The sequence below is a fragment of the Manduca sexta genome, chromosome 23 (assembly GCF_014839805.1).
Source record: "Manduca sexta isolate Smith_Timp_Sample1 chromosome 23, JHU_Msex_v1.0, whole genome shotgun sequence".
NCBI lineage: Eukaryota > Metazoa > Arthropoda > Insecta > Lepidoptera > Sphingidae > Manduca > Manduca sexta.
Window position 1 is genome coordinate 6,666,719 of NC_051137.1, and position 27,680 is coordinate 6,694,398.

Genomic DNA, 27,680 nt, shown 5'->3' on the forward strand with positions numbered 1-27,680 from the left:
ATGTTTATTCAATTAATTTCGAAACTATTTTTTTTTTAATAAGTAATAGTTCTTTAAGCTAATTTAAATTCATCTCAAAGAAGTTTCTGCACGTCCTTTTTTATTTTGGAGAATCGGTAAAGTTGCAGTGAAGCCGTCGCCAGTCTTGAATTTTCATTTTCGTAATCACATAGACATCAATATCTGCGTAAATTTGGCATCCGAAATAATGAGGAAAGGTACCGAGCTCGCTAAACCGCAGCGGATCGTTTTACGTTCCGTGTAGCAGTAGCGGGTTCGGGCGGAGTGTATAGAGGGCGGTCGTGCGCAGGCGGCGGCGCAGAACGGGCATGTGGAGGTGATCCGCGCGCTCGTGGAGGCGGGCGCCGAGGCGGACGCGGAGGACCGCGACGGCGACCGCGCCGCGCACCACGCCGCCTTCGGGGACGAGCCCGCCGCGCTGCGCGCGCTCGCGCACGCCGGCGCCGACCTCAGCGCGCGCAACCGCCGCCGCCAGACGCCGCTGCACATCGCCGTCAACAAGGGGCACCTCGGCGTCGTGCGCACGCTGCTGCAGCTCGCCGTGCACCCCAGTCTGCAGGTAACCACTGCATTCAGTATTCCGCGACACTCAACGTCTTGTGGTGCCCCTCGAAATGCGATATACACAGTACTTATTCGTGTTTCATCATTGCACGTCAAATTCAATTCAATTACTTGCAGTCAAACAATATAATAATTAAAGCTTCGTATTAAGTCTTATCTAAAGGCAACAATTTTCTCGCCTCTCAAGACATAAAATGTTTCCCGTTTAAATATGCGCAATGGGGAGACAATTCCCGTCCGCGTCGTTATTCAAAACTCGCCTTGTCTAGGCAATAATCTAATAGGGAGTCCTTTGACAGATATTAAAAAAAAGTTTAAATAATAAATAAACTTTATTCAAAGACGGACCGATTCCGACCGCCGCTTTCGGGAATGGTCCTCAGGGATTTCCCATTTATTAAAGGAAATGTCACTGTACCGTTTCCCAGATGTTCTAAAGTGGAACACCTAATCCTCTCAACAAAAAAATATTTTAAAACGAATCATACTGTGTCACATTCTACGTAGTAAGAAATAATATATCTAATATAATCTTACTTCTTATCCTACAATGTTACTTCTTATTAATATTATTATTATAAATATAGATAAATGCGAAAGTTTGATATAAATAGAAAAGATATTTGGATCACTGTTATAAGTGAATGCATAAACACTTTGAAGGGATATAGATGACATATATACGTACTATGTTTGGGATGAACATAATATCTAATATTTTTTTTATATTATAAGTGTGAAGAATAAAATCTCGCATTGTTTTAAAAGATATCTATCTATATATATAAAAATTAATTGCTGTTCGTTAGTCTCGCTAAAACTCGAGAACGGCTGAACGGATTTATCTTATCTTGGTCTTGAATTATTCGTGGAGGTCTAGGGAAGGTTTAAAAGGTGAGAAAAATTCGAATAATTGCCGGGAAAATCCTCAAAACAGCATTTTTCTATTTCCCATACAAACGTTTTCTAACTAATACGTAGAGTCAATTTGAGCTTTATTGCTATTGTGTAAAGTTCACTGTTGTCTAAGCAATGTAGGTGTGTTCCTAACATCAAAGCAGTGTGCGTTGGAGCACAGAATATAATAATGTAATGTCGCGTTCTGAAGCTCAACAAAAGTGATATCGCGGACCCGACTAAATTGAACAGTCACAAAATTTAATATATCATTAGTTATTTGGTTGGCTTCACGATATTATTTCTTTTGTTTTACTTTAAAATGCATGTTTTCGTTATGGACAATTTTTGAGCTACTTTTGCATATCTATACTTATAATAAATCTGTAGAGAGGTCAATTCTGTACATGAAATATATTTCCAAAATAACTGGGGGTGATTAGGGATCGATACTGATGCCAAAAATGCAATTAGTAAAATTTTTGTCTGTCTGTCTGTATAACCGTTATAGAAACAAAAACTACTCGACGGATTTTAACTTAACTTGGTACAATTATTTTTCATACTCCTGAGCTGGTTATAGTATACTTTTCATCACGCTACAATTAATAGGAGCATAGCAGTGATGGAAAATGTTGGGAAAACGGGAGAAGTTACTCCATTTTTAAGCTTCCGTCATTTCGTGTGCAACCTTAATGGTTAAAAGTTCCTTCGATTTCACCAGGATCCCATCATCAGACCCTGAACGGACAATCGGACCACCTGCATACCACCATAAATTAAAAAAACATCCCGACAAGTTGAGCACCTTCTCCATTTTTGAAACCCGAAATCCACGCGGGCGAAGCTGCGGGCGGAAGCTAGTTAGGAATAATAAGACAAAATATAAAAATTCAACATAAATAGACATCTTGTATAAGTATTTAAAAATTTAAAACATATACATGTATATTCAGAATATAGATAATTATTAATTGGTATTGAAATATGTTCTTCGGTATTGAAGGATACTAAGGGTTTAATTTAGTTTAGGTAGAGCAGTAATATAAGATGAATTTTGAAAACAGGTTCTTTTATACACGTGAAAAATGTATCACGTACAATTTTTGTGGCTAATATCACTTACGGGCTTACCTTACCCTTCTAAATCGAAAGTGTTAAGTGATATTAGAAAAAAAGTTTTACGTAGAAAGCGCTTTTGAAAGGATTGTAAAATGGAATAAAGCTTATTTGGGATAACGACGTTATTTCTTTAGAATGTGAACAATTTTCTTATTGTTTCGCAAAACCGTAGGCGAATTTTGTATTTATTTATTAGCAAACATCTAAACACCCAAACATTTTTAAAAATTAAAAAAATATTGGTTGCTTGTGAAATTTAAAGTACATTAATTCGAACTTTATTGTATTGTAAACTTTCATTTCACTCACAAGTAAACGAGTCATTTGCTTTTCACTAGACACTGAAACGTATAAGGATTTGCTACGAATTTATTCTGCCGCAGTCACTGACATTAATCCCCGCTTTATACACATCGGTTTGGTATCTACCGGAGACCCATGTCTCTGGGACTTTTAATCTATGCGAGACGAATTTCAGTCGGTAATGAGTGTAGCTCTCTCTCAGACATGCGGTCGCCATAATTGCCAAACTTCGGTACGACTGTAGTCCCTGCCCGGCTGCTTGTCACACACCCTGCCGCCACGCGGCGATCACTATGCGAGTACAAGTACAACACGGTCACACACTAATTTGTTCTCACTAAATGCAGTCTGATATGGACGGCGTATATTTAAGATAATTCTAAATCAACTATGACTATACACGTAGACTGTGACGTTGAAACAAAGTGCTTTTTTATTTTATGTTTACGTCTGAGTATAAAGTACCGGTGTGCGATGTCGGCTATGGATAATTTCGATCGGCGAAATATTTGTAACATCATAATATACATTCTGTTTTTCGTTTTTTATTTTAATTTATATTTTGCAATGCCGTTTCTTTTGCGTCCATGCAGTTTGTCTTATAATACAAGTGTAAACAGATAGGAGTTAAAGATTAAAATACGACAATACGTAGTGTATGTGTAATGAGGTTAAATTAGGTATTACAACCGACTTCTTTTGGTTAGTGGTTTTTGAATTGGTTATATTTTTTGTTACATTAAAAAAATCTAACAAATAATAGGAGCAGTTGATAGTAATGCCTGTGAAGGTCATATCTATTCCTATGTCTGTTATAAAAATTCTGAATATAATTTGATAATAAAACGGGCGCGGTAAACTCAATTTATGTCTTTTGTGTGTATACATCTCACGCAATCGGATTTTGGAAGCTTTAGTGACGCGAGTCATATGCGCATATAAGCCGCGGCTTGTATCGCGAAATATGAGGTTTGACTAAAAGAATTGTATTTTGACTTTTTTTCAAATGATCGTTGCTTTTCTTGCTCGCAAAAAATCTGTTACAGAAACGAAATTATTATAAAACTTATTTGCTAAGTTGACGGAAAATTAATTACTTATTCTATGTTCTCTTGTGTTTGCAAAGAAATTTATATCTTTTTAAACAATTTTTATATGGAAAAATATATTTTTATTTTATATTATTAGATCTATTGCAAAAATCTTGGTTTTAATTTAGAATATCGCAATGATGAAAAGGTACCTGTATAAAAAGTAGGCAAGCATTATTTTTAATAATCGTACTTCGATCTTACCAGTCTGACTCGGTTTTGTTAAATTTGCTGTCGCAGTTGCATTTAATAGATATCAGCATAACTACTACTGATATTAAAATTAAATATTTTGTAAAGATGTTTTTAATCAATAACTTGTGACAAGTTAACCCATAAAGTGCTAAATCGATTTGCATGAAATTTGGCACACAGAGACTCAAGTTCGGCACTAAATTATAACCTATTTTTTATCCTGGCAAATTGCTTAATGGGGTCGTATTATGGGAATAGTTTTGCGTAGGTGTAGCCAGAACGAGGGTGTGAGCTTTACACATTATTTATTAATTTTAGGTGCAATTCATTTCGCCGCGCCGTAGAATCAAAGTGAGACACATGAGACACATTGCGTCAAATATTTACATTTAAAGAACATTGAACTCTGTGTCTATTAAACTAACGTTCAATTTTGTGTTCAACATACCTATTAAAAGCGCTTGGCGATGCGTTCAACGGTCGTATTCGCGTGTTAGCGAATGGAGAAATGCGAGTCAATTCGCGGCGCGTCGTCTTGTTAGCTACTTTATAGGCCAAATATTGTTTACAGGAAAACTTAGTGCGTAAAAAGAACCTAAAGTATTCCTTTAAAAAAAAAAACAAAGCTGTGGAGTCTCTCCTCCTTGTCGATCTAATTGTTTGTTGAATGTTAGTTTTGAGTCATTCGGAAGAAGTTGGCATCAACGCCGATTTTGACCGATAGCCAATAAGGTTTCTGACAAAGTCAGTAGACCATTGACGTGATTCTTCGCATGCACTTGCTATGGAAACAGGCCTTATAGCAGGATAGATTTGACCAAAGTCAAAAATAGATGTCGTCTTCGATTTTAAATCGCATAGCATAGCATGATATTCTATTACAGAGTATCTACCAGTGCCGAAGGGTGAAATTTTCTGAAAGGGAACCCGGCACAATATATATGTACTACATAAATACAGTTCGCATATCGTTTTAATGATAATTAGATATTACATAAATTACGAAAGGGAAGCTAGCAGGAATCTGGTTACATGGACCCTTCGCCAGTGCAGAGTACTGACATTTTATTTGATGCCACCGTTCCTGGTCAAGGGGTGTTATTTCCACTATATCGAGAATATGCATTAGGATGCCCATAAAAACCAGAGACAGATACAATGATCGCAAAGGTTCTCCTTGGACGCTGTGATATGTGCTGACTTCCCCGTTGGCGCAAACGCTATTTCCTATGCTTATACGATTGACAGAATTTTGTGAGAGTCGTGCAATTCACTGAACTTAGAGGTATACATATGACACGGCTTGTTATCTAGTGATATACTAGAATTATTTAAAGCTAGAGCTGGGACTATTGTCACTGAAAGGTGTCCAGATCCAGAAGTTTTCATGGAATAAGAATATATATACCTCCATAATGTGTGAACTCGATAAAAACTAGACTACCAAGGCGATTGGCTTCCGAGAAGTATTTCTCCAGAAAAAAGGTCGTTCGGCACTACAATTGGTTTCAAAGGAATGAAAATTTTCGATATACTTTTTTCAAACCGTCGCGTCGCGTATTCACGTGCGCCATTCTCGCAAGACAAAATGTTTTCTCAGTGGCAATATTGATAAGGTGTAAATGTACGGTGCCTTGGTCAACCACATTCATCTAGGTATAGTCGCCTGATGATCCTCAACAAAGACTATGTTTAACCTACTATAACATAATGTGGTATACATCCGACAATTAGTATCACGGAGGTAATAGAAAATGTTAGTTTAAAAGTTAAATTTTTTCTTAGCAGTAGGTATATTAATTTAACATCTTATATCCTCGAAATATATTATGATATAATAGTAAACAGATAGAAGTATTTAGCTAAGGGCATTGCATAGAATTGTTTTGGAGGAAACTTGCCTGCGAAATCTTTGTTTAATTACGTAACTATTCCGTCGAGCTAAAGTCATATTGAAGCGTAATTTGGCGTAAAGCTATTTAAAACTGAATAGAGCATTGTGAAGGCGCGTCACCTTGATTCAGCGTCGGAGCCTCGTCCTTAATAAAGTTAGAGTGCCGTCGCTCGCGGACACCCGCTCGGTGCCTTGTCCGCCGCGCCGCGCCGCGCCGCCCTCCCAGCTTTGCTGCCTCGGTCGCCTGCCACGCTCTCTCGAAATCATCTTGATCAGCCTAAATGCCTTTCTCGAAACTTAAAACGCCAAGTCTTCGTTTTTTTTGCACCGGTTAAGTATACAATTTAAGAGAATATTACCTTCTGTTTCATATAAACATTGTAATCAGAAAAATGTGTACGAATTTTCTCAGCTTCAATCAGCATGTCTCAAATCACATTTATCTAATTATATAGAAACGTAAAAAAATATGTAAAACATAATATACCCGTACATATTCATATTATATTATGTGTATGGCGACATGTATTTAATATGATATTGTTTTTATATATATCCGTGCCTTAAGAAACCGTGTCAGAAGTCAGCCGAGGCGTTTGTTACGTAAATATCAGCTGGGCGTGTTGCGAATGGGATAGAATATACGATGAGGGGAGGAATATGTCCCTTCATGCTATATAAATAAATGTATCCTACAATGAGTTGAAATAAGTTTATGTTCACTTGTTAGCGACGTGACCGACAACACAATAACAGTATAAATAAGTTTATTTAACGCTTTATTACTGTGCTTTAAGGAACTATAAAAATAATGAGTTAATTTACTAAAGGCAGCCGACTCATTATAAATTTCACAACAATACATTCCGCCATGATGTGGTTAACACTTATAGCTTGCTCATTAAAATCAGATTTTCTTTAAGCAAAACAGATCGAACTTTATTCCTAGAACTGCAGAATCAGATTTATTAATGTAATTTGTTTCTACGCAGTTATTATTCCGAATATCTCTTTTATTGCGAAGAGTACAATATTCTTATATAAAACATTGAAATAAAGTATTTGTTTAATATGTTTGAAGAGTAATAGTTGAGCACGACTGTTCACCACGAAACGGAAATTCACAGCCCTTCAATTTCTGGTTATGCGTCGATTTATATTCTGCGCCCACTCGCCGCCTGAGAAATCTCATGTTGGAGGTGCTCTTTCAATTTGAATCGGAACACTCGGATCGGGGAATAATGTATTTCGGTATCGACCCTCCGCTTGGAACGGATCCTCCTGTTTATCGCCGCTCTCATTTATTCGGGCGTCGTCGCGCCTTTATTTTTTCAACACAAACTCGGTGTCTCGCTGTTTATCCGTGGCACGATACTATTAACAGGGTCTTTGTTTGGAAAGGCATCCAGATTTTGTAGCCAGGACTGAAGAATAACTGCAGAGCCACACGATTACTTTGAGATTTTTAAAATTTGTTAGAACTTTTTCTTAGACCCGTTAGAAATATTTTAATAAAATATATAACGCCAGTCTTTACTTTTAGTGTTATTGTTATTAGTGATATAATTTTTAAATGTTAGTAATATTTCCAATATTTTTTTATGGAAACAAATGAAAATGTTTGCAAGAGCAATGGGAAAATAAAAGAAATACTTAATTGTGTTTTGTTGTATGAACTTGCGACTATAACGCACGGTTCAAACGATTGATATGATTTTTTTTTCTTTTATTCTATAGTTAAATAAATAAAAAATATTAAAGTTTTTGACAAATTTACAAAATTATCACAAACGAATTTATTAAAATCTGCACAAGCAAAGTCTGTCGCGCTAAATAGTAATGTTTTTAAAGAACGAAATTGTATTTCGAGTCAAAAAAGCATAATGTCATAATAAACAAATAAGCTTATTGATTTTGTTACGACACATACTGTGTTCGTGTGCGAGGGTAAGCCACTCTACAAAGCCGACATTTACAAAGCGCCTCGAGTTCAAGTTTCTCTATGCAATCGTCTAAACGCAAAGAACTAGGAGTACGTTTCCTGAAAGTAGTCGTTTTCGAACAATTGAACCATCCATATAAGTAAGTTGTTTCTCTGTATATAGTAGTGTATTCAGACATGTGTATCAATGTCCAATATAGAACAAATGATGTGTCCTCCAAATTATAGCAGGGACGTATAGAATTTAAAAAGTTCCATTTAAATATCGGAACGTCAATGACTTATGGCTATTTTATACTAATACGGAACGACTTATAATCGAAAAGGCCAATTCGGTAGTTTGCTTCATCTAGCATTCGAGACGCGGGATGGGTATCGCACAGACCCTTAACCCGCGCCCTATTTCTTCTATTGCGTGACTATTTCCGTCGTTTTGTTTGATAATCTGCTATTGTTTCTCCGAGCCGCACGGCGTCCCTGTGAGAATTATGGGAGCTATCTAAACAGAACGTGAACCGATTACGAATATGTAATGAATAAGTAATGTAAATACGGTCAAGATGTAAATTATACAATTTAAAATATGGTACGAACGCATATAACCTTCCAGCAGCCCGAAGCGTCGCTCGATTAGTTTCACCAATGAATTGTAACAATAAATTCTTTGTAATCTCCTCCCTTGATATACTGCATCCCGATGTGACTCGTCCATACGATTCATGAAGCTATTTCATTTCCGTTTATATGCCTATTTGTATTCTCTCTTCCTTTGCGGTTACAGAAATCTCTATACAGAGATGGCCTTTCAATTTGAATCGAAACGGCCGAAACGGGGCAATAATTTATATGGAATGCGCCTTTTTTATTCAGAACATCTCCCTGTGCTTAATGTCACTGTTATTTTTTCGTATGTGCTCGGTAGTTTTTTTGTACTGTCCAGCGACCTACCCTTTTTTAATTTAACACAACGTTTAATGTGAGTAACGTTTACGTTAATGGACAGAAAATAGAAACATCTTTTTGATGAAAAAAGATATTGAAAGTATTATTAGGATAAATATAGTTTAAAAAGATAAAAGCTACAAAATTATTTTTATTTTTCATCACAGATGAGTAATTAAATATGTTGCTATTATAAATTAGTTCAGTATAAGTTACCCTTCGCTACGTAAGTATTTTATAAAAAGGTGTGTGAACGTCTGTTCACGGTGTTGCAGGATAAAACTTGCGAAGATGTTTCAATATTTGTTCTTTGTATTAGGCGTGTTGCTGCTGTCGTGTTTTTGATTTATAGTGTTGATTTTTGGCTCGGACTGAAATCTTTTGTGCTGTGAAAAAATTATTGCAGACACGATTTATAATACTTTCAAAATGAAAAGTGAATCTAAAAGTTAAATTATTATTATTACTTAAATCGTATAAAAAAATCATTTCTTATCTTTTTAACCTATTTCAAACAGATGTTCTGTATTTTGTATTCGCATGTAAATTTATATGTCTACGATTTTCTCAAAAACTAGTTATCCGATTCGGATCGATCTGATTTGAATGTTTTCGCTTTTTAAATGTATATTGTTCAGGAAAGGTTTTAGTACATACCTAGTATATTTGGAATTGGTGAAGATCTTTGGAGATAGCCAATGAAACTATTCAATAACTAACATCAAATGCAGTGTTAACTAACAAAAAGAATTTAAAAAAAAAACAGACTTCAAAATTCACTACAAACCAAGTACATTTAACTTTATATATTCATACATAAATATTATATAGGGAGTCGGTGCCTAAATGAAATTGCTAGCTAAGGTAAGTGAATTCCCGAACAAATATACGATAACAGTGATCAATTTCAATTAGGCACCGACACAAAATTTCAAGTTATTATACGTATATAAAAAGTTAAATTATGTTTTCGTTTGTAGCGGTTAACGAACATAAAAATACAAAATAAAATATCCGTTTCAATAATATAGGGTTTCCTAAACTAATAAAAAAATCGGAACTATTAAAAACAGAAATAGGCAAAACCTGAAAGAATGAGATGGGTCGCCGGAATTTGACTAATATTCTTGTAGATGAGGGCGAAGCGGGCGCCGAAGTTCTGCGAGCTGACGTTGCATTAAAAGGTGGATCGTGACTGTCTGTGCATTACCCAGCTTCGACTTAGGTCTGTTCCTCGCCTCGTCTCAAGCGTCTTATTGAAATCTAATTTTCGTTAATCCCCGGAACGAGTCCAACCGGCGGGGCGGCGGGCGAAGCTATTGCCAATAATATTATCGTTGTTATTCCTCCACGAGTCTACGGAATGCATTTCGTTTCCTTTCAGTACATTGAAAGTCTAAGTTAATGTTTTGAAATAATGGATGAAATAGTCGAGTAGTTGTAGGTTCAGCGTCGTTTTATGAGTATTTCTGTTTTGCAAATGGCATATTGATGTTGTATGTATAAGTAGGTAGAATTTCCGCGACTTTATAACAAACAAATGATTCAAAGTACATCATTTTAAGGCTTAGCTTGTTTTGGTCATTATTTTAGTTCCCAACGGTGCTTTTTTTCTACCTCTTATCGTAGTTATCCGATAAGCAACCATATTACAGTATTTAGCGGTGTCTATGGATCCTAAAAATAATGTTTATTTTTAATTATTATTTGATTTAAAAAAATCATATAATAATATACGCTGAATAAATAAACTGCCAAAACTTTTCTTGTATCTACAACGATTAAGGTTGCCTTTGCTGCCATATCTACTATGTAGATGAATAATAAAAAACCGTAAGCATACAACAAAAATATGGGCTCACCTTATTATAGGGCGTATTGTAATCTGACGTTGTATAGTTGAGTAGTAAGTGAAGGGCTATCGTTTATAAGTTTTATTATAACATGTTAGTATAAGGCTCCATAAACGTGAGTCGGGAGGACGTATGACAGGAGCTTAATTTAGCCGCGGCTGCGTGCCGCTCGGAGCGCTCTTGTGGCGCGAGGCGCTACAGTCTGATTTATGTTATTTGCACGTAAAGCGGAATTAATGGCTTTATTACTCTTCTCTGTTTGTTGATCTCGGATGCGAAGCTTCGTTCGCGTCCACAACTTCGTTTAAACAACCAAAATGCGCTTTTGAATGAGCAAATCGGCAAACATGGATGTTTTTATGGCATACGACTAAATACAGTTTTTATAATCCGAGTGTATCTTATAATTATTATATTCCTTACTATGTAAAACTGCAACTCATAATAATAGAAATGAGATTATAATTTCAAGTTAAATTTGAAAGAGATATAATATTGCGGTTATAAGTCAGCCAAGGTTTCATTATGGAGCATCATAATTCATGTGTGAGTAATATATATGGTGTGGCACACATTCTTTAGCGGCATTGGGCGGCGGCGCGCAGCCCTCAGGTGAAAAATTTGAACGGAGCTTCGTACCGCGAGCCCACTGTTTTATCTCGGCTTGGTATTACGAGGATTTGTGGCTTGCTAAGTAACGTTTTATGTCCCAGTAAATGCTGCAAACTTAGCTCCCTTGATAAAAATCTATTTTGGTGCTTCTTCAGTAAAAGTTTCCTCTGTCTGCATACTTAGTTATTATTATCAAGTTTACAATAATGGGATGTGAGTAATTAAGTTTTATGATTATTATTTTTTCGAATAGGTGTTGGTTGCGGGCTCGCACGGGTCTAAAACCTTTCCCACTACAAAAGTTGCTAAAACGAGTGTGAAACGCTCAGCACCAGGTATTTAAAAAAATATATTATTTTCCAAGGGAGCAAAATTACTAGGTTAGAAAAGCAGTCAATTATATGTTAATTCAGGACATGGTCTACCTGTGTGATAAATTTTATCCAAGTTGTTTCTCGATAAACTTCATACAAACATTGAAATATTTTCATAAAGTTTCCCATTAATAATATTAGTAAGAAGACAATAAGAAGTAAACTGAGATCATAAGATTTCTTCCACAACATTTTTAATTATTAAAGTCAAATTGTAAAAATTATTAAAGTGAAATTTGTATTCATATAACGGGCAAAGTCGTCTACAATGCAGAGGCGATTGCAGGTAGGTTTCCTGCATAAACCGTTGTGCCGGAATTAAGAGTCGTAAATAACGCGTTCCACTCCTGCTTCCTTTCATCTACTTTAGGGAGAGAACTTTTAGATTTGTCGCCGGCGATAATATATCATCAAACTTTCTGTGTGCTCTGAACGTTGAAATTGTCATGTCATTGCCGTTATCTGTCGTTCTCGTTTTAAAAAGTCACTGTGTGTATTAAATAACGAACAAAGTTACCAGCTACGTCGAGTGACAAAGAATAGGCAGATAGTCATGACGGTTTTGTATTCCGAATGGCGGTATCTGTGCTGCGTTTTTACAAAAAGAAACATGCTCTCACAAAATTCGACACGAAATATTACACCGAGGTAGTGGAGTGGAATGCAAGCGACGTGCCACTCAGTGTTGTGTCGGCGTTGTCGGTTAGGGAGCTCGCAGGCGGCAAACCATGCTCTCAGCTACAGGCGTACGCATGGAATGCGGAATAGTCTACGGCTACACCTCGTATCGTGCAAATTATTTGTGCCTTCCTACAATATATGATTGCAGTGCACGCTCTAAATATTTCAATAACGTTTAATTTGGTTTTGCGAAACATTAAAAAACTTATATTTTATAAAATTGTTTTTTTATTATAGATATATTAGACATTAAGCATATAAGAATGTATGCTATTTCAATTGACTAACGATGGCATAGGTTCTCATATAAAATAAGTTATGATTTATCATCAGATTAAATATATTCGTATGAAAAACTCAACATAACCTGGATCAAAAAATAAAAAAGTTAATCACATATGGAAAAAAAAATATTTCTTTTAAATTCAATCAGGTTATAAATTATTTGTTGGATAACTTTTATCTGACTATTGAAAAATCTCTTAAGAATTTTACATATTTTTTAGTCGTTATGATTCATTTATTTTATACGTTCTTATGAAAATACAATATAATTAAGCAGTTATAAAGAAAAAAATACTTATTATGTTTCATGTTATTCTTAGAAGCGCAGATTCGTTTCGATCTCCAAATAATTAGGAAGTTATTTTGCGTACTTACTAATACATAATTTTAATAATAAAGATAAAAAACCAATATTTGTCCACGTTCGTTGTATAAAAAATAAAGAAACAAACTGAAGCAGCTTATATATTTTCTTGCCACTATAATGCGTTAGAACGAATGTCTGACGCGAGTAGTCCGTGTCGATTGTTTACTTCGTTAGCCGTTTCTGTATCTTCATTCGTACACATATTGCTTCAACAAACCAAACGTTCATCTCATCCTTGCCAAGATAAATATTTTTTTCAACAATTCTGAACAAATTGAATTTTATACGTTGATAATTTAATAAAAATTGTGAGTTGTCACAAATAATAATTATAAACGCATCGTTTCTTGTTAGAGAGAATAGGCTTTCTACGAGAGCACGTTAGTAGCGCCATCTGCGTCCTACACAGCCTCGTCTCCAGAATTTATGAATGCTTTCAGAGCTTTCAACGTGTGCCACCTGACCTGGCTAACGACATTTTGTTGGATAAATGTTGCCATGATTCTTGTTCTAAATTGATCCCTTTTTCGTCTTAAACTATTGTAATTGCTTGTGCTGAAATAAACGGTTACTACTTTTGCGTTTATTTTCCGCGATGTTTTTGATTTAGCCGATTTTTTCTTATAATTTAACTATGCTGTTTGATATTTATAAAATGAGAGCTATTATTCCGCATCAATAAGAAAATAGTAGGTAATAATAACTAGCCAGTAAGGAAAGCGTGTAAAAAAATTAAAGTAAATGTTTTAAAAAACATAGCATAATTTGAAGAGTGCCCTGATATAAAATTAAAAATAATTTTGGATTTATTTCTTTTCATAATATGTATACCTAAAACTACCGAAGTATTTACCACCAATAAGTTCCTCGTCCGCAAAAATGTCGATCCCACCAAAACATTAGCCCGAATTCAGAAACATTGCTAGTCGTAAATACACCCATATCACGCCTTTATCCCCGAGGGGTACGCAAAGGTGCAAACAGAGCATCCGATTTTGGCTTATGAGGTGCGTCCCATGATGTGATAAAAGAGCGAGTCTATCATATCGGTCCAGCTATATCGGGTACCAATTCCAGACTACCGGCTGATGTTGAGAAGAAAAATGAAATATTACTCTTGCCTGACCAGGGAGTCGAACCCAGTAATGGTGTCGTACCGAGCACGTCATACAACTATGCCGAGGTAAAAAAGGTGTTAAAATATATAACGTAAAATACAAAAGTGTTCTCGATCATTTAAAGATACAGCTGTGTTTTTTGGGATTGCCCTTAATTGTATTGGAATGTTCGGTTGGTCCATGGACGAAGTCTTTATAGAAAAACTTTTTTAATATCGAGTGTTCCGACTGTCCCTTCGATCGGAAGTACGTAAGACAGTAAAAACAAAAAAGCTTTACGTATTGAAAAAAAAACGCAAGTTGAATTGTATTCCGTGCCGGCTGTGGATGAAATTTATAGCGAAATGTAATGCCATCCTAGGGGACTTCTCGGTTCCCGCGAGACCGGGTGCCATGCCGCCGCTGGTCCGTGCGATTCGCGAGCAGGCGCGCGGCCGCGACACTATCTCGCCGCTTACGGTCCACTCTACCTAATCTATTATATAAATTTACACTGTAATAATATCCTTATGGTAACGTACAAATTACTTTTAGATTCTGTACAGTAGCTATTCCATCGTATGCCTATAAACCAGGGATGTTATGGATATGGAATTTCGGATCTGGATATGGATATGGATATAGGAATAAAATTATATCGGTTACGGATACGGTTACGGATATGTAATTATTTCGGATTATCCGGTAGTTTCGGATAGTTTCGGTTACGGATATTAGATTAAAGTAAAATAAAAATAGTATATGACAATTTGGTTTTATTTCTAGGTTCTATCTAGTCTAGGTTATCATTTGGTATGACAATCAGTCATATAGGTAAGTTATTATTATATCTACCTACTCAATTTTCAGTTGAGTCTACTAAAAATGCAATAAGTTTAAATATTAAAAATAAATATCAATAATATAATAATAAGTTTAAATCATATTTATTATATATTATGTAATAACATAACAAGCGTTTTCCTAATTATTTTTATGAGTAATGAAACTATAACAAAATATGAAGTTGTCTATCACCTAATCATAGTTCTAATAGTCAAACCTGAGCAAAGGAAGATTATATTTAATAAAAAGCAATTTTGCAGCCTTATCACCAGAAAGTCGATTTCTTAAAGGGTCATAAATTAACCCAGCAGCACTGAAAAGCTGCTCACTCGGTACACTGCCAGGAGGTGGAGACAGGTACTGTCTTACTAAATTACTTAAGCTATGATACTTGGTATGATTTTTCCACCATAGAAGTGGATCTTCTGTGAGTGTCAATCTTTTCTCTCTATTGTATTCAGTTAGTAATGTCTTTTTAACAATGAATTGATGGTACACTTCATCAGCACAATCTATATTTTGCTCTTCCTCGTCACTTATGCTTAATATTTCAGCTAGACAAGATTGAATGCGTGATTGGTTGCTTGAGCTTGTTGTTGCTAGCTCATTACGTGATCTTTTAGGTGAAGAAGGACCTTCATCATGTGAAGTTTTTGAACACCCAAAGATTTCCAAAATCTCTGACCGCACCTGTTCCTTCGTAATTTCAGTAAAAAATTTGAGCTTGTACCGTGGATCTAGATAAGTAGCTATTGTATATATTTTATTATTTTCAATGTCCTGAAATCTGATATTGAGGTCCTGGATCATTTTTGTAATCATTAATTTAAAGTTGTCAGAAGTGTCTTCTTTATACTTCTCTGTTTCTAATGTATTTTTAAGAGTATAGATTAATGGAATCACCGAAGCTATTGTTGCAGTAGCACTACTTAACTCCTTTGTAATTTCTTCAAATGGCATTAGTACGGTAATACACTTTTTCAAGTCGATCCATTCATCAGCAGTAAGAATTGGTATAGCATGCGTTCCTGAATACAGCACTAATGAGTCTTTTAATTTCAATATTCTTGACATCATATAATAAGTCGAATTCCAACTGCGAAAAAATAAAACTTGTGATAAATAAAATGAAACAAAAAATATCTTTACATAGGTTGTACTTAATGGGTTTGGATAAATACATGCATATTTTAATTTAAAAAAAGCCTTACCGGGTGGAACATTCCTGAAGTATACTTAGTCCTGATTGGTTCAGTCTTTCAATTTGAATTTGTTTCAATTCATTTTGTGCAATTAGGGAATGACTGAAATGAGTCGCAATTTTTTGCACTTTGTTATCACTGGCGAGAGAAATTCTTCGGTTTCCATCGCCAATCGAACACACAATTGTAGTTGATGAATAGTACAGTTCGCATCAGTGAAATTAGCCATACTCATAGCTTTTATTATATTAGAACCTCTGTCGCGTAAAATACAATGAACTGATTCCGCGCTTAAGTTCCAGTCTTTCAAAATATTGTTCAAATTATTCGCTATAATTTCACCTGTATGGCGACCCTCTAATTGTTCACACTTAAGTATTATAGAAACTCTTTTATATGTATTCGTGATGCCATGAGCAGTAAGGCTAAGTAATGAGACATTTGCGCTGGGTTCGGACCAAACATCTGTCGTGAATGACAACTTTTCAAATTGTTTGAGTAATTCCAGAACCTTTAATCTCATTTTACTGTAGATATCAGTGCACAGTAAATTTGTGAAATACTACCGACCTCTAAGACGATAGCGTGGTAATGCTACCTGCATTAATCTTTGAAATCCCACACCTTCCACAAAGCTTAATGGCAAGTTTTGTAACGTAATCATTTCGGCCACCAATCTATCAATTTCTTTTTGTTTGGTATTAGTTTCATCCCAGGTACCATTATTTTTAAAGACTCTGTTATTGACAACTGTTTTCGACACTCTTGTAAAGGTGTCAGCTGTTTGGATGTATGCGGTTTTTGTTGGTTATTTTGTTCCAGCAACAAAAGTTCTTTGTACTTATCACTGTGTTTTGATTTGAGGTGAAATTTTAGTGAGGTAGTACCGCCTCCTTTTCGTGAGAAGTTTCTATCACAATGTTTACATTTTGCGGAATCTACATTAACGTGATCAAAAAATGACCAAATTAAACTAGACTTTGGACGCATTTTGCCCATATTAATCAATTTAGTACGTAATACAAGACCTTTACACTTTATTTAATTAAATACCTACGCGTAAATAAAGAAATGACTACCAAAGAGAATTATAATGACTACTTATGAATGAGGTTATGTTTTTTTTTTATTTATTTTTAGCTATGGATACATGTCCTTCAGGCACATACTGTTATTTCTATTTTCTAGTCATAACTAGGGTTGCCAGATAACCGGGAGTCGTCATAACAAACTATGCAAGATTCACGTGGCGTGCGAGCGGTAAAACAGTCGTAACATATTATCCGTAACGTATCCGAAACTTTTATAACGGATTCGGTTACGGTTAAGGATATATTTTTATTTCGGATATCCGATAGTTTCGGTTACGGTTACGGAGCTCCATAACATCCCTGCTATAAACATTACTATCATTTTGTGTGTAACTTTTTAGTACTTCATTCATGGTTACAACCTCGTCGTCTGAAATTTGGCATATAGTTAAAGAAATATTGTTGTCAACTCAAAACCCAGAAAGAGACTAAAAATGTTTTTTTTTTTTACTTAGCGCGACTTTGCGAGTATATGGGCAGTTAGGGCACGAAATATAATGAACTATGAGGCGGCTCGATCGTTTCGTCATTTAATTGATTAAAAATAAAATAAAGGGCCTTAACGGTTAAATTGTGCTTATTATGTAGGCCTTTATGTCCTAATCTGTTGTTATTTCACGATATTGTATAAACAATTAATTATACACTATACAAGCTTGCTAAGAGTACTAATGTTGTGGCGCTTCGGTTCCAAGCGGTGCGTGAAACAAGAGGTTGTAGGAAAGCGATCGTGGAGCTATCATGCGCCGTGCCCGGCGAGATTTACTTTACAGCGATACGCTCCACTTTAATGTCCACCCTCATGGCGCGCCATGTTAGCTCGCTAGTAACTATCACTGCCACTACGTACGGTTGCATACGTCCACGTGTTGTAGATATTGCATCCATTTGTGCCGATGTGTTTTTTGTTTCGTACCGTCGTTTCTGAGGACACCGATATACTATCAGGAAAGTGGAAATGGCTACATAGGGTTTCATATGTGTTATACACATTAACAAGAAAAAAATTAATTGTCGACAATGTGGAAAGAAGATAGTAAAGCTTTGTCGATGTTTCTATTTATTTTTATTCCTTATATAGATTGATAAAGATTGGTATTTTCTGTTTTTTTGGTTAATATTTTGGAGCCTGGATAATTTACATTAATATAAGATGCTAAAAATATACTAGATAAGAAAGACAAATATTAGTTTTAAGTATTTATCGCTAAAAAGTGGTTTATGAGAGAAACGTAGGCGGCGACACCACGCCCTGAAATACATGGGCAGAGCGACCACGAAAACTTTAACCCCGTTTTATTATTACTATGATGCTAATTAAAACAGCTACGTATAGATTACGGACAGCTTCAGGCAGCGCTTAATGCGCCAGCTTTACGACGTTCCGCTTTATACCCTCTCATTAGCGCCATCTTCTAACTGCTTCTGTTTTTATGAGTACACATTTTGTTTGATTTTATATTTCCTTTTCTGTTTCAATTTGAATTACCAACAATTTCGGGAAAAATGTTGTATTCAAGGTGTAATTTAAACAAACTATATACTAGAAGAACATAACCTACTTAACTTAAAGTCTACGCTCGTTGCATACAAAGTTGCTAAAATGTGTTTTGGCCTCTGTAAGTTTTAGATGGCAAAAATCAAGTGATTATATTCAATAAAAAAACTTAATAAAATCTAGTATTGCATAATTAAAATTACATAATTAGATTCTGTTTAAAAATTATTTAAATAACTATTGAAAAGTAAAAAAATGATTATTAATCTACCTACGTTCTAAACCCTTATAAGAATATATTATTCGTATATTTAAATTAAATGATTTTTTCTAAAATCTGTCATTTCACTCTTCTAGGGATTAATTATTGTGAGAAATTATTCCTTTCAAGTGTTATTCTTAACATTTAATAAATGAATATTCCGTTAAACAAAAAATTACACCTTGTTTCACACCTTTAAACAATATTTCTTGGTACAGTTTAAAAGTATAACCTTTATAATCTGTGAAGATGATATGCTTCCAAATTCTATGATGTCTTCCTTAATGGTTATGGATTTACATACAACCTCCTAACCCGCATCTCAACCCCCTTGGAGATGGATTTTCGTGAAATCCTTTTAAAGCGGATGTCTACACCTAAAGAACCTAGTGTCAAATTTCAAGTAGATAAAGTGGCTTTATAATTTTGGAATTTCGCATTATGGGTACAATAAGTGAGTCGTATTTTGTTTCCAGTTGTCATCAATATTACAATTATATAAATTCGATATAAGCTACGAAAAAGAAGATTAAATTATTAAGAAAAGTTCTGCAATATAAAATATGTACCTATTACAGCTCATGAACACTCATAATAAAATTTGAAATGCATAATTATCTAACACACCGTCGCAATTATTGTTAACTAAGTTTAAAGTATTACCGTTATTGCAGTATAATGTAATGAATTAAGCGCATATTAAATTATTTTTCCGATAATTTTGTTAGCAGAGGGCGGAGGTACAACGGCAATAACAATAAAATAATTACAATTTCATAGCGTGGTGATAATGGCGCGAGCTCGTTAGGCACGTAGGATTACCTATTGTTAATGTTTTAATTTGTTTCCGCTCCTGACCCACAGTTCCCTCCATAACTCGTAGTGTTATACGACAATAGCTTTAAAATACATATTTAAATGTTTGTTTTATAATGTAGATAAACAACGGAACAGTTACAGTAAAGTTGGCGCAACATAATGAATGAAGTTTAATTAGCAGCCGAGTAAAATTGTTTACTCCTCAGATACTTTCTTTTCTACTTATTTTCCCTGCAACGAATTTATAACTTTCATAATACTTTAGTTTTGATTTTAGCGTCTAATATATTTTTAATGTTTGATAGGATAAAAGTACAATTCATTCATAAATTTCTTGGTATGAAATAATTATAAAAGTAACTATTATTACGATAACGATTTAAATGTTCTTTGCATTGAATCGAAAATATGTATACTTCCATACTATTACAATATATAAAGCTGAAGAATTTGTTTGTTTGTTTGAACGCGCTAATCCCAGGAACTACTGGTTCGAACTGAAAAAATGTTTTAAAAAGGATTTATCGAGGAGGGCTATAGGCTACATCACGCTATGACCAATAGGTGCGAAGCAGTAATGAAAAATGTTGCAAAACCGGGATAAATATATTACTTTTCAGAACTTCCGTTATTTTCGCTGAGTAAACGATTAAAGTTACACAACAAATATGTATGACGTAATTGTTCCTCTTAAAAAGTTATAAAAAATATATTATAAAACAAAGTCCTCTGTCGTCTGTCTCTGCCTGTCTAAATGCGATAAACTCAAAAACTACCCAACGGATTTAGATAAATTTTGATATGGACATTCTTTTAGATCCTGAGAAGAACATAGGTTACTAACATATCTATTTACTTATCCTGTCATATATTTATATAGCGTGACTTTTATAAAGGAAACTTTGTCCCGGAAAATCTTTTTTACGTGGGTGGAGCCGCGGGCAAAAGGTAGGTATATTATAAAGCCTTTGCTTTACCCGTCTTGAATTCTGTTTTCCTGGGACACGAGTAGCCGGTAGGCTATAATACTATACTCGAATATATAATAGTTTACCTCAAGTATGCCCAATGGTTTGTGCCCAAGCACGCGTCAGATGCGCGCTCTCGAATTTTCGTTTGAGCACGCGTTGCGCATGCCTCAGGTGCGCGCTTCGAGATATATACATCGCCATTTTGTTGTACATACACACTTTGCGACCCTGGTAAGGACATAGGCTACTTTCTATCCCGGACAACTCTTTTACCAGGCGAAGCCGTGAGCAGAACCTAGTATTTCAGTTCCGCTTGTGAAAATAAAATAAAAACAATTTCAATCATGTGTCAGCTTAAAGTTTACAGGGTAGCAAAATATCGGGGGTAAAATTTCGTTGGCTGTAGCTTGTAACGGTGTACATTTGTATAATCTGAACCATCGCATACGTATTTGTTAAGCTGTATCGACAGCGTATAACCTCTTTTCCACATGTGTCGCCAGTAGTTTTGGTAACACGTAACTTTGCCTTTTCGGAGCAATTCCCAGTGAAAGCTGGAAGCGACCGCTGCTGCCCCCCCTCACCGCAAACCTTCACTCTATTGTGTCCATTATTGTCCTTTACCATTTCCAGTTTTTGCCTACCTTAGCAACAGCTCACCAGTCGGAACTGTTTATTTATTTGCAGAATTATTGTAATTCAACGGAGTTTTTTTGTGATTACCGAGAAAAAACTAAAATTATAGGCTAAATTTGTGTGTTTTTCAAGATCTTGCTTAAACGGATGTGTTAAATCAACTGAGTTTTACTTGTTAGATGTGATTGAATGGGGACGGCTATCCATTTCTCAGAATACTGTCTTGTGTTTCTTTGTCGGATTGTTAATGTTTAGGGCATGCCTTGTAAACACTCTTCAAATACACTGAACTTAAACCAGCTTTTTATTTTTGTTTTTGTAAAATTTGGATTCTGTTCTATTCATAAGTATCATTCTCATTGATAAATGGATGATTTAATTATTGTTCCCTCACATGGGTACTTTAATTTGTAAATTAAGAACAAATAAGATTAAAATAATATTTCTATACCATATAATATTTAAAAAAGGTAACTAAAGGAAAAGAATAATTTATAAAGAGGTGATTTGAAGTGACGTGTTTTATTCGGCGCTGCAGCAGTAGTGCGCGATCCCGGCATGAGATAGGTGCCGGTGGAACATGCGGCCCCCCGCTTCTACTTAATTTACTGCCACGGTAACGCCATGAGCACGCTCCATATCCACCGCCGTTATTGCCAACTTGAAAGCGAGAATGACATACACATTTCCTCATTTCTTCTGATTGTGAGCTTTAGCCTATTCTTACACTTACTTATATTATTTTTATACAACTCTTTTCTAATGCAAAGTTACAATCCTTCTATTAAAATATATCACTTTATTTTTAATAAGCTTTCTTTAATCGAGAAACAAGATTAATGGTTCAATATTTTTATTCCTATTGTACCTTTTGCAATACAGTACTTGTATGACATCCCAGCGCGGTTCAAATGTGAATAATAATTAAATTATTATACGCGGCAAGAGTTAAATTATTCACTTTTGTCTTACTAATAATCTCAATCGCTACAAAGCGTTTAAGGAAGGCACAAAGGATAAAAATCAGTTTTACTTGCGTTAAAATACGTGAATGTGGTTTTAACTTTCTGACTTAATTACTTCCAAGAGCGAATATAACTTGGTAATATAAGCAATTAGAAACTTATTTGACGCTGCCGGTCTGCCTGTTCCGCCTCGAGCGCAGGAATCGTGAGCGGGATGAGCCATTACGTGCTTTTGCAGAACTTTTCCTTTTAAAAGTCGTCTCTTACTCTTTTGAAACTTATTATATTGGATAATTCGGCCGAAAATATGAATATGATGGGCACAACTTTAGTCATTTTAGAAAAGGAGAGAAAAATTCTGTCGATTACGCCGTGAAAAATGATCTCCTACGGCGTTTAAGGCGGGATTACGGCTTTATTACTGTGTTACTATTATATAGCGCCGGATACTTTACTACAAAAGTTTTTATTGGCGTGACAAATTGACAAATATAACGATAATGGTCAGTTGGTGTCCGGAGAAAAAACGTCCGGATTTCTAATAATTATTTTTATTGTATTTTAAATATACTGACGATGGTTTATTTCCCGCACAACTAACCATTACAATGTTACATCGCTTTATTTTGGTATGATAATATTACATAGACTAATAGAATCAACTTATACGTGTTGTTAACTGAGCTAACTTTCTCAAACCACTTGCACCCCTCGTTAAAAATCAGCGCTGCAGCACTTAGGCCTTACTACAGCATGTAGTTGCATAAGAAGTCCCGTTGCTACCGCAACATTACTATTCAAAAGTATTAATATATAATATATGTACATGGGTCTTACTTCAACAACTAAATATATTGTTGATATTTTCCTGCTGTTATCTTCCTACAATAAAAAAAAAACGAATATATGACAATTACATGGCAGTGACATTCGTTTTGTAAAATAATGTTATACAAGCTCCGCTCGGTCTAGTTAGGTGTATACCTTGTATTACCAATTATGCAAAGCGTCTTCCGCGTAAGGGAGAGCTGGCGGGTGCTTATGGGGTGCGGGCAGGGAGGTCGCTGTCGCGCTCTTTCCTCACTCGTAGCGAAATAACGACCTCAATTTGCATAACAATGCTCGTCACCCCTTATACACTACCAGCGACTTTCGCAGGCTCGCGGCCGTGTCCCCTTGGACCCAACACCTTTTTTTAACCTTGTCCATAAAAGTATCTAATATGTTACATGTAAGAAGCACTAGATTATAATCAAAAACACCAAAGTTGAGGGTTTATTTAATCTCTGCCATGAGGGCAAGAAGGACTGTCGATAGTAACAGCTTATTTAGAACTGAATTTAATTTTTAACTCAGTGTTAATAGTGCGAGGAGTGACAATCACCTCCTGGTGCGGCGTGGCGAGGCGCAACTACGATGTCGATTGAATACTTTTGGCTGTGCTCGTAACTTCTTTGCTCAACTTTCTGTTTTAATTGAATCAAAGTTTTCGGCTTTTTGCGGTGAACGTGCCAGCCACGCACGCTTCCTAAACTTTCTTTATTAAATTATTGGAAGTTCAGAAACATTCGCCTTTGAACATCGACTGTGAAACCGAATTGGGAATAATCTCGAGTTAAGAAAAGTATCTCTCGCCAGAGCATTGAAATAATAAAGTTAAAAACTATGATAAAATAAAAATGAACTATCGCAGCTGTAAGCGCGTCGTTTTGTTAAAACCTCAAAGATCTTGGACAAAAGGACAGTAACGATTGTCTACCAGAAACAATTCAGAATCTGTCAAGTAAACAGTTCATAAAGATATACGGTTCTCTTTACTAACGACTGAGGCATTCGGTGGAAGCATTGTTTTGCGGCGTAGCTTTATCTGGCTCGGAACGAGTTGTCGTTCCAGTAATTTATAGATCTTTCCCCGCCCCGGGCTCGGAGTAACGATTTGGGCCGAGTAGCTAGTAAGCTGGCTGCGAGGCTGCCCGCGCCCGTGCCGTGCCCGGCTGAATGCTATTAACGATCACGTACCACACTGGTGACTCCTCACGTCCCGGATTCAAATTTGAGTAAATATGTCGCCGTTAGCCTTTTATTGTATTGTGCCTGTTGTATTTACATAAACTTTGGGCTATTCTGAACGTGGACGTACCCTTGTTATCTCGTATTGTTTGCGTGATTTCAAAAGGCTATTCCATATTCATGTTCGGCTCTCGACTTTTTAGGAAGTAGTTCCGTAAACATCGTTACTATCAACTTTAAAGCGGTTTAGCATTTGAATAAACAATAACTACTTTGTACACCTAACAGATGATACTAGCTTCCTTTTTGTATCAATAATTATGTGCAAATTATGTGTTACAACACTCAAATTATGGATCAATTCCATCAATCATCAATGTGGGATCAAATCTACATTTGCTTTTTGAATTCTATAGCTTGCTTATTGCGTCTTGTACATCATTTGAAACATTTAGGTATTTGTACAAATACTTGTGGCCAACGTGATACAATGTTCGTCGTGCTCATTATAATTTATACCATATCATACTTTATCGGTGTCCCCATATTGCATGTAATGTGGCATGTTGAAAAATATATTGAGCATCCTGGGATGCGTATCAAAGGTTGCCTATAAAATAGAGTTAAATGAAGTTTCCGCCTAAATTACAGCTTATGTCATTAATATGTTACTTGTTTCTGTTACGGCCAAAGAGTAGATTGAGTTGAATATAAGGTAATTTTTTTAAAGATTAACTAACGTAATATAATGTAAAAAGAAAATAATTATTTGGTAGGGTTCCATCCACATTGTCTGATATTCAAGTATATTATTGTGTATGCGACACAGTGCCTCCTTTTCTACCCGTCTCAATTGGGGTGATGTAAAGTGCATCTTTTTGTTTATAATATTTTCTTGCTAAAGTCCGGTCTCCAATCTAAAATAATTTTGTATAAACATCCATTGTTACTTGTCACCCTTAGTTGCGTGGAATTATATTCTATTCGCACGCGACGCTCGTAGTGATTATATGTTGTAAAACTTTTCTTGTGATAAAATCATGCATTTACTTGTTACAGAGTAAGTATCATTAATATTTAATTTGAATGATTTATAACATTAAGGATACCGTTTGTCTATTACATATAGGTATATCCATTAGACACATCACGGTGAATTACTTGAAATAATATGCAAACAATTTTGATACGAATTTAGAGCATGTTTATTATTTTTTTAAAATATCGAAAGTAGATTTTGATTAGTATTTTATTTCAAATTAAAATTTTATGTTCTCTGCAAGGCTGTACTATATGAAAATACAAACGTATTTAATCGACGAATGCACTTAGTATAGTTAGAAACGCAGTAAACGATTCGATATTAAGATTATTTTGTTTTTTTCTTTATTTCTTTTTTTTCGTAAATACGTTGTTGCTGTAAAAAAGGGAACGGAAAATTTGGAGATAGATGTAATTTTTGAGTTTCCAGCACTTTCATTGTTGTGGCAACGTAACAACAAAACAGCCTCTTCACGTCTTTTTTAGTTAATATTCTAATTTTCCTCTAAGTTTCTTCCTTAACGTCGAAATGTACCTACAATTTTCATATTTTGCTCTTCATATCTGCATAAGTTTAAGTATAAAAGATAATATTAAATCATCGTCTAAAATATCTTGTACCATAATCTTCATATTTCATACCTATATCGAAAATTAAATAATGTGCGAAATGTATTCTTATGCCGCATGTCGCGTCGTAACTATATTTATGCATGTGGATTTTCCTGGATTCGGTAGTGGCGGATATTGGAGATTTACCTAAGTGTGACGAGATCCGGCAAGGACTTTGTGTGAGAGCTCCTCTATAGAATTTCATCGGCACGTACAATAGCTGTTAGTACTTCCAGTAATAGTTTTCTTCATTATAACTGTGTGTGTTCGGCGCGTTCGTCGCAGTCTGTGCCTCTCGAACGTCTCGAAACTTTAAAATAAAAAGTTCTTCGCCTTTACTGAACAAAATCTATTAACATTGAAATACGACTCAGTGACTAATTAATTAATAGTAGCAACTAGTCATCCGTCTAACGTGTTGCGTATGTGTTCTTTTGTAATTTATATGGCTTTAAAACAAAGAGTTCTTAATATTTGTTATTGAGTTTTAACACAATAATTATGATGTTATAATGTTTTAAGGAAGTTTTGTGTACATAACAACGAGCAAAAGCGACCATCTAAAAATAAGAGGTTATTTTTAGAAAATAAATAATATTGTATGTTATTATAAAATAAAGAAATAATCTTAGTAAATTCTCAGTCCACTCCAGAGTTACGTTTTTATAATTACAATTTATCTTTATAAAGTTAATACCGTATTCTAGTTCACATGCCCCTTTCCTCTGTAACGACACTACTAGATACTATAAATAACATAAAAAGCCGTACTTAAGTAGGGTAAATGCAACCGGCAGGTACGTCGGCTCGATGACAGTGCTATAGCTCCCACCGGAGCCCTTCTGCGATCCTCGTAAATTGCGAATATTAGATTATAAGTACGGACTGCGGCAAGCGGCACGGCGGCACGGCGCGCGGCGGCGTGGGGACCATCAGCCGAATATCGAGCTCGTGTGCCGGTTAACACCGCGCCGTGATCTGAATCCGCTTTTTAGTTATTCCCCATCGAGCAGTTTCTTCTTGTCAATTTGTAATTGTGTTACTGAAGTTTTTGCACTGCGCCGTTTGTAGTATCGATAGCTATGTGTTATAAGAGGTTTTATCTTTTTTAAAATGTCGTTAAGGTTGCAAGTACATCATAATTATTTCTACACTAATACACTTGCTGTCTCCAATTATAAATTATATTTTAATCACAATTTTTTATTTTTTGAACTTAAAAGCTTGAATATTATTCACAGATAGAATTTAGTACTTGATGTTAATTTTATACTTAAAGTTGTTTTTTACATAAACATCTGGTAGAGATATGCTGTAGATATATATATGTCAAAACCATAAATTGTCTGTCTCAACCGGGACAGTAGCTACCGTTGTTTTATAGAAAACCGTCGTGAAGTGACAGCTCGCTGTTGCGTTACGTATGGTAAATAAGAGAGCGCAAGAGGTGAAGCCACTTGCTCGTTTGCTGGTTTATGTAATAAACA

General features: G+C 35.3%; 1 protein-coding gene and 1 long non-coding RNA gene across 2 annotated transcripts in view; one reads left to right on the forward strand and one right to left on the reverse strand.

The window, feature by feature from the left end:
* The window catches only part of LOC115449696 (E3 ubiquitin-protein ligase mib1-like), a 153,937-nt gene that overhangs the window by 3,872 nt on the left and 122,385 nt on the right, over positions 1-27,680 (forward strand). The window contains exon 10 of the mRNA XM_037442041.1: positions 311-580. Coding sequence (XP_037297938.1) covers positions 311-580 — 270 coding nt within the window. The remainder of the gene's footprint in view (positions 1-310; positions 581-27,680) is intronic.
* LOC119190327 lies at positions 15,000-17,637 on the reverse strand. The gene is made up of 2 exons (XR_005112853.1): positions 16,298-17,637; positions 15,000-16,182 (listed from the first exon to the last, which is right to left on the reverse strand). It is a non-coding gene; the product is annotated as an uncharacterized LOC119190327 (long non-coding RNA).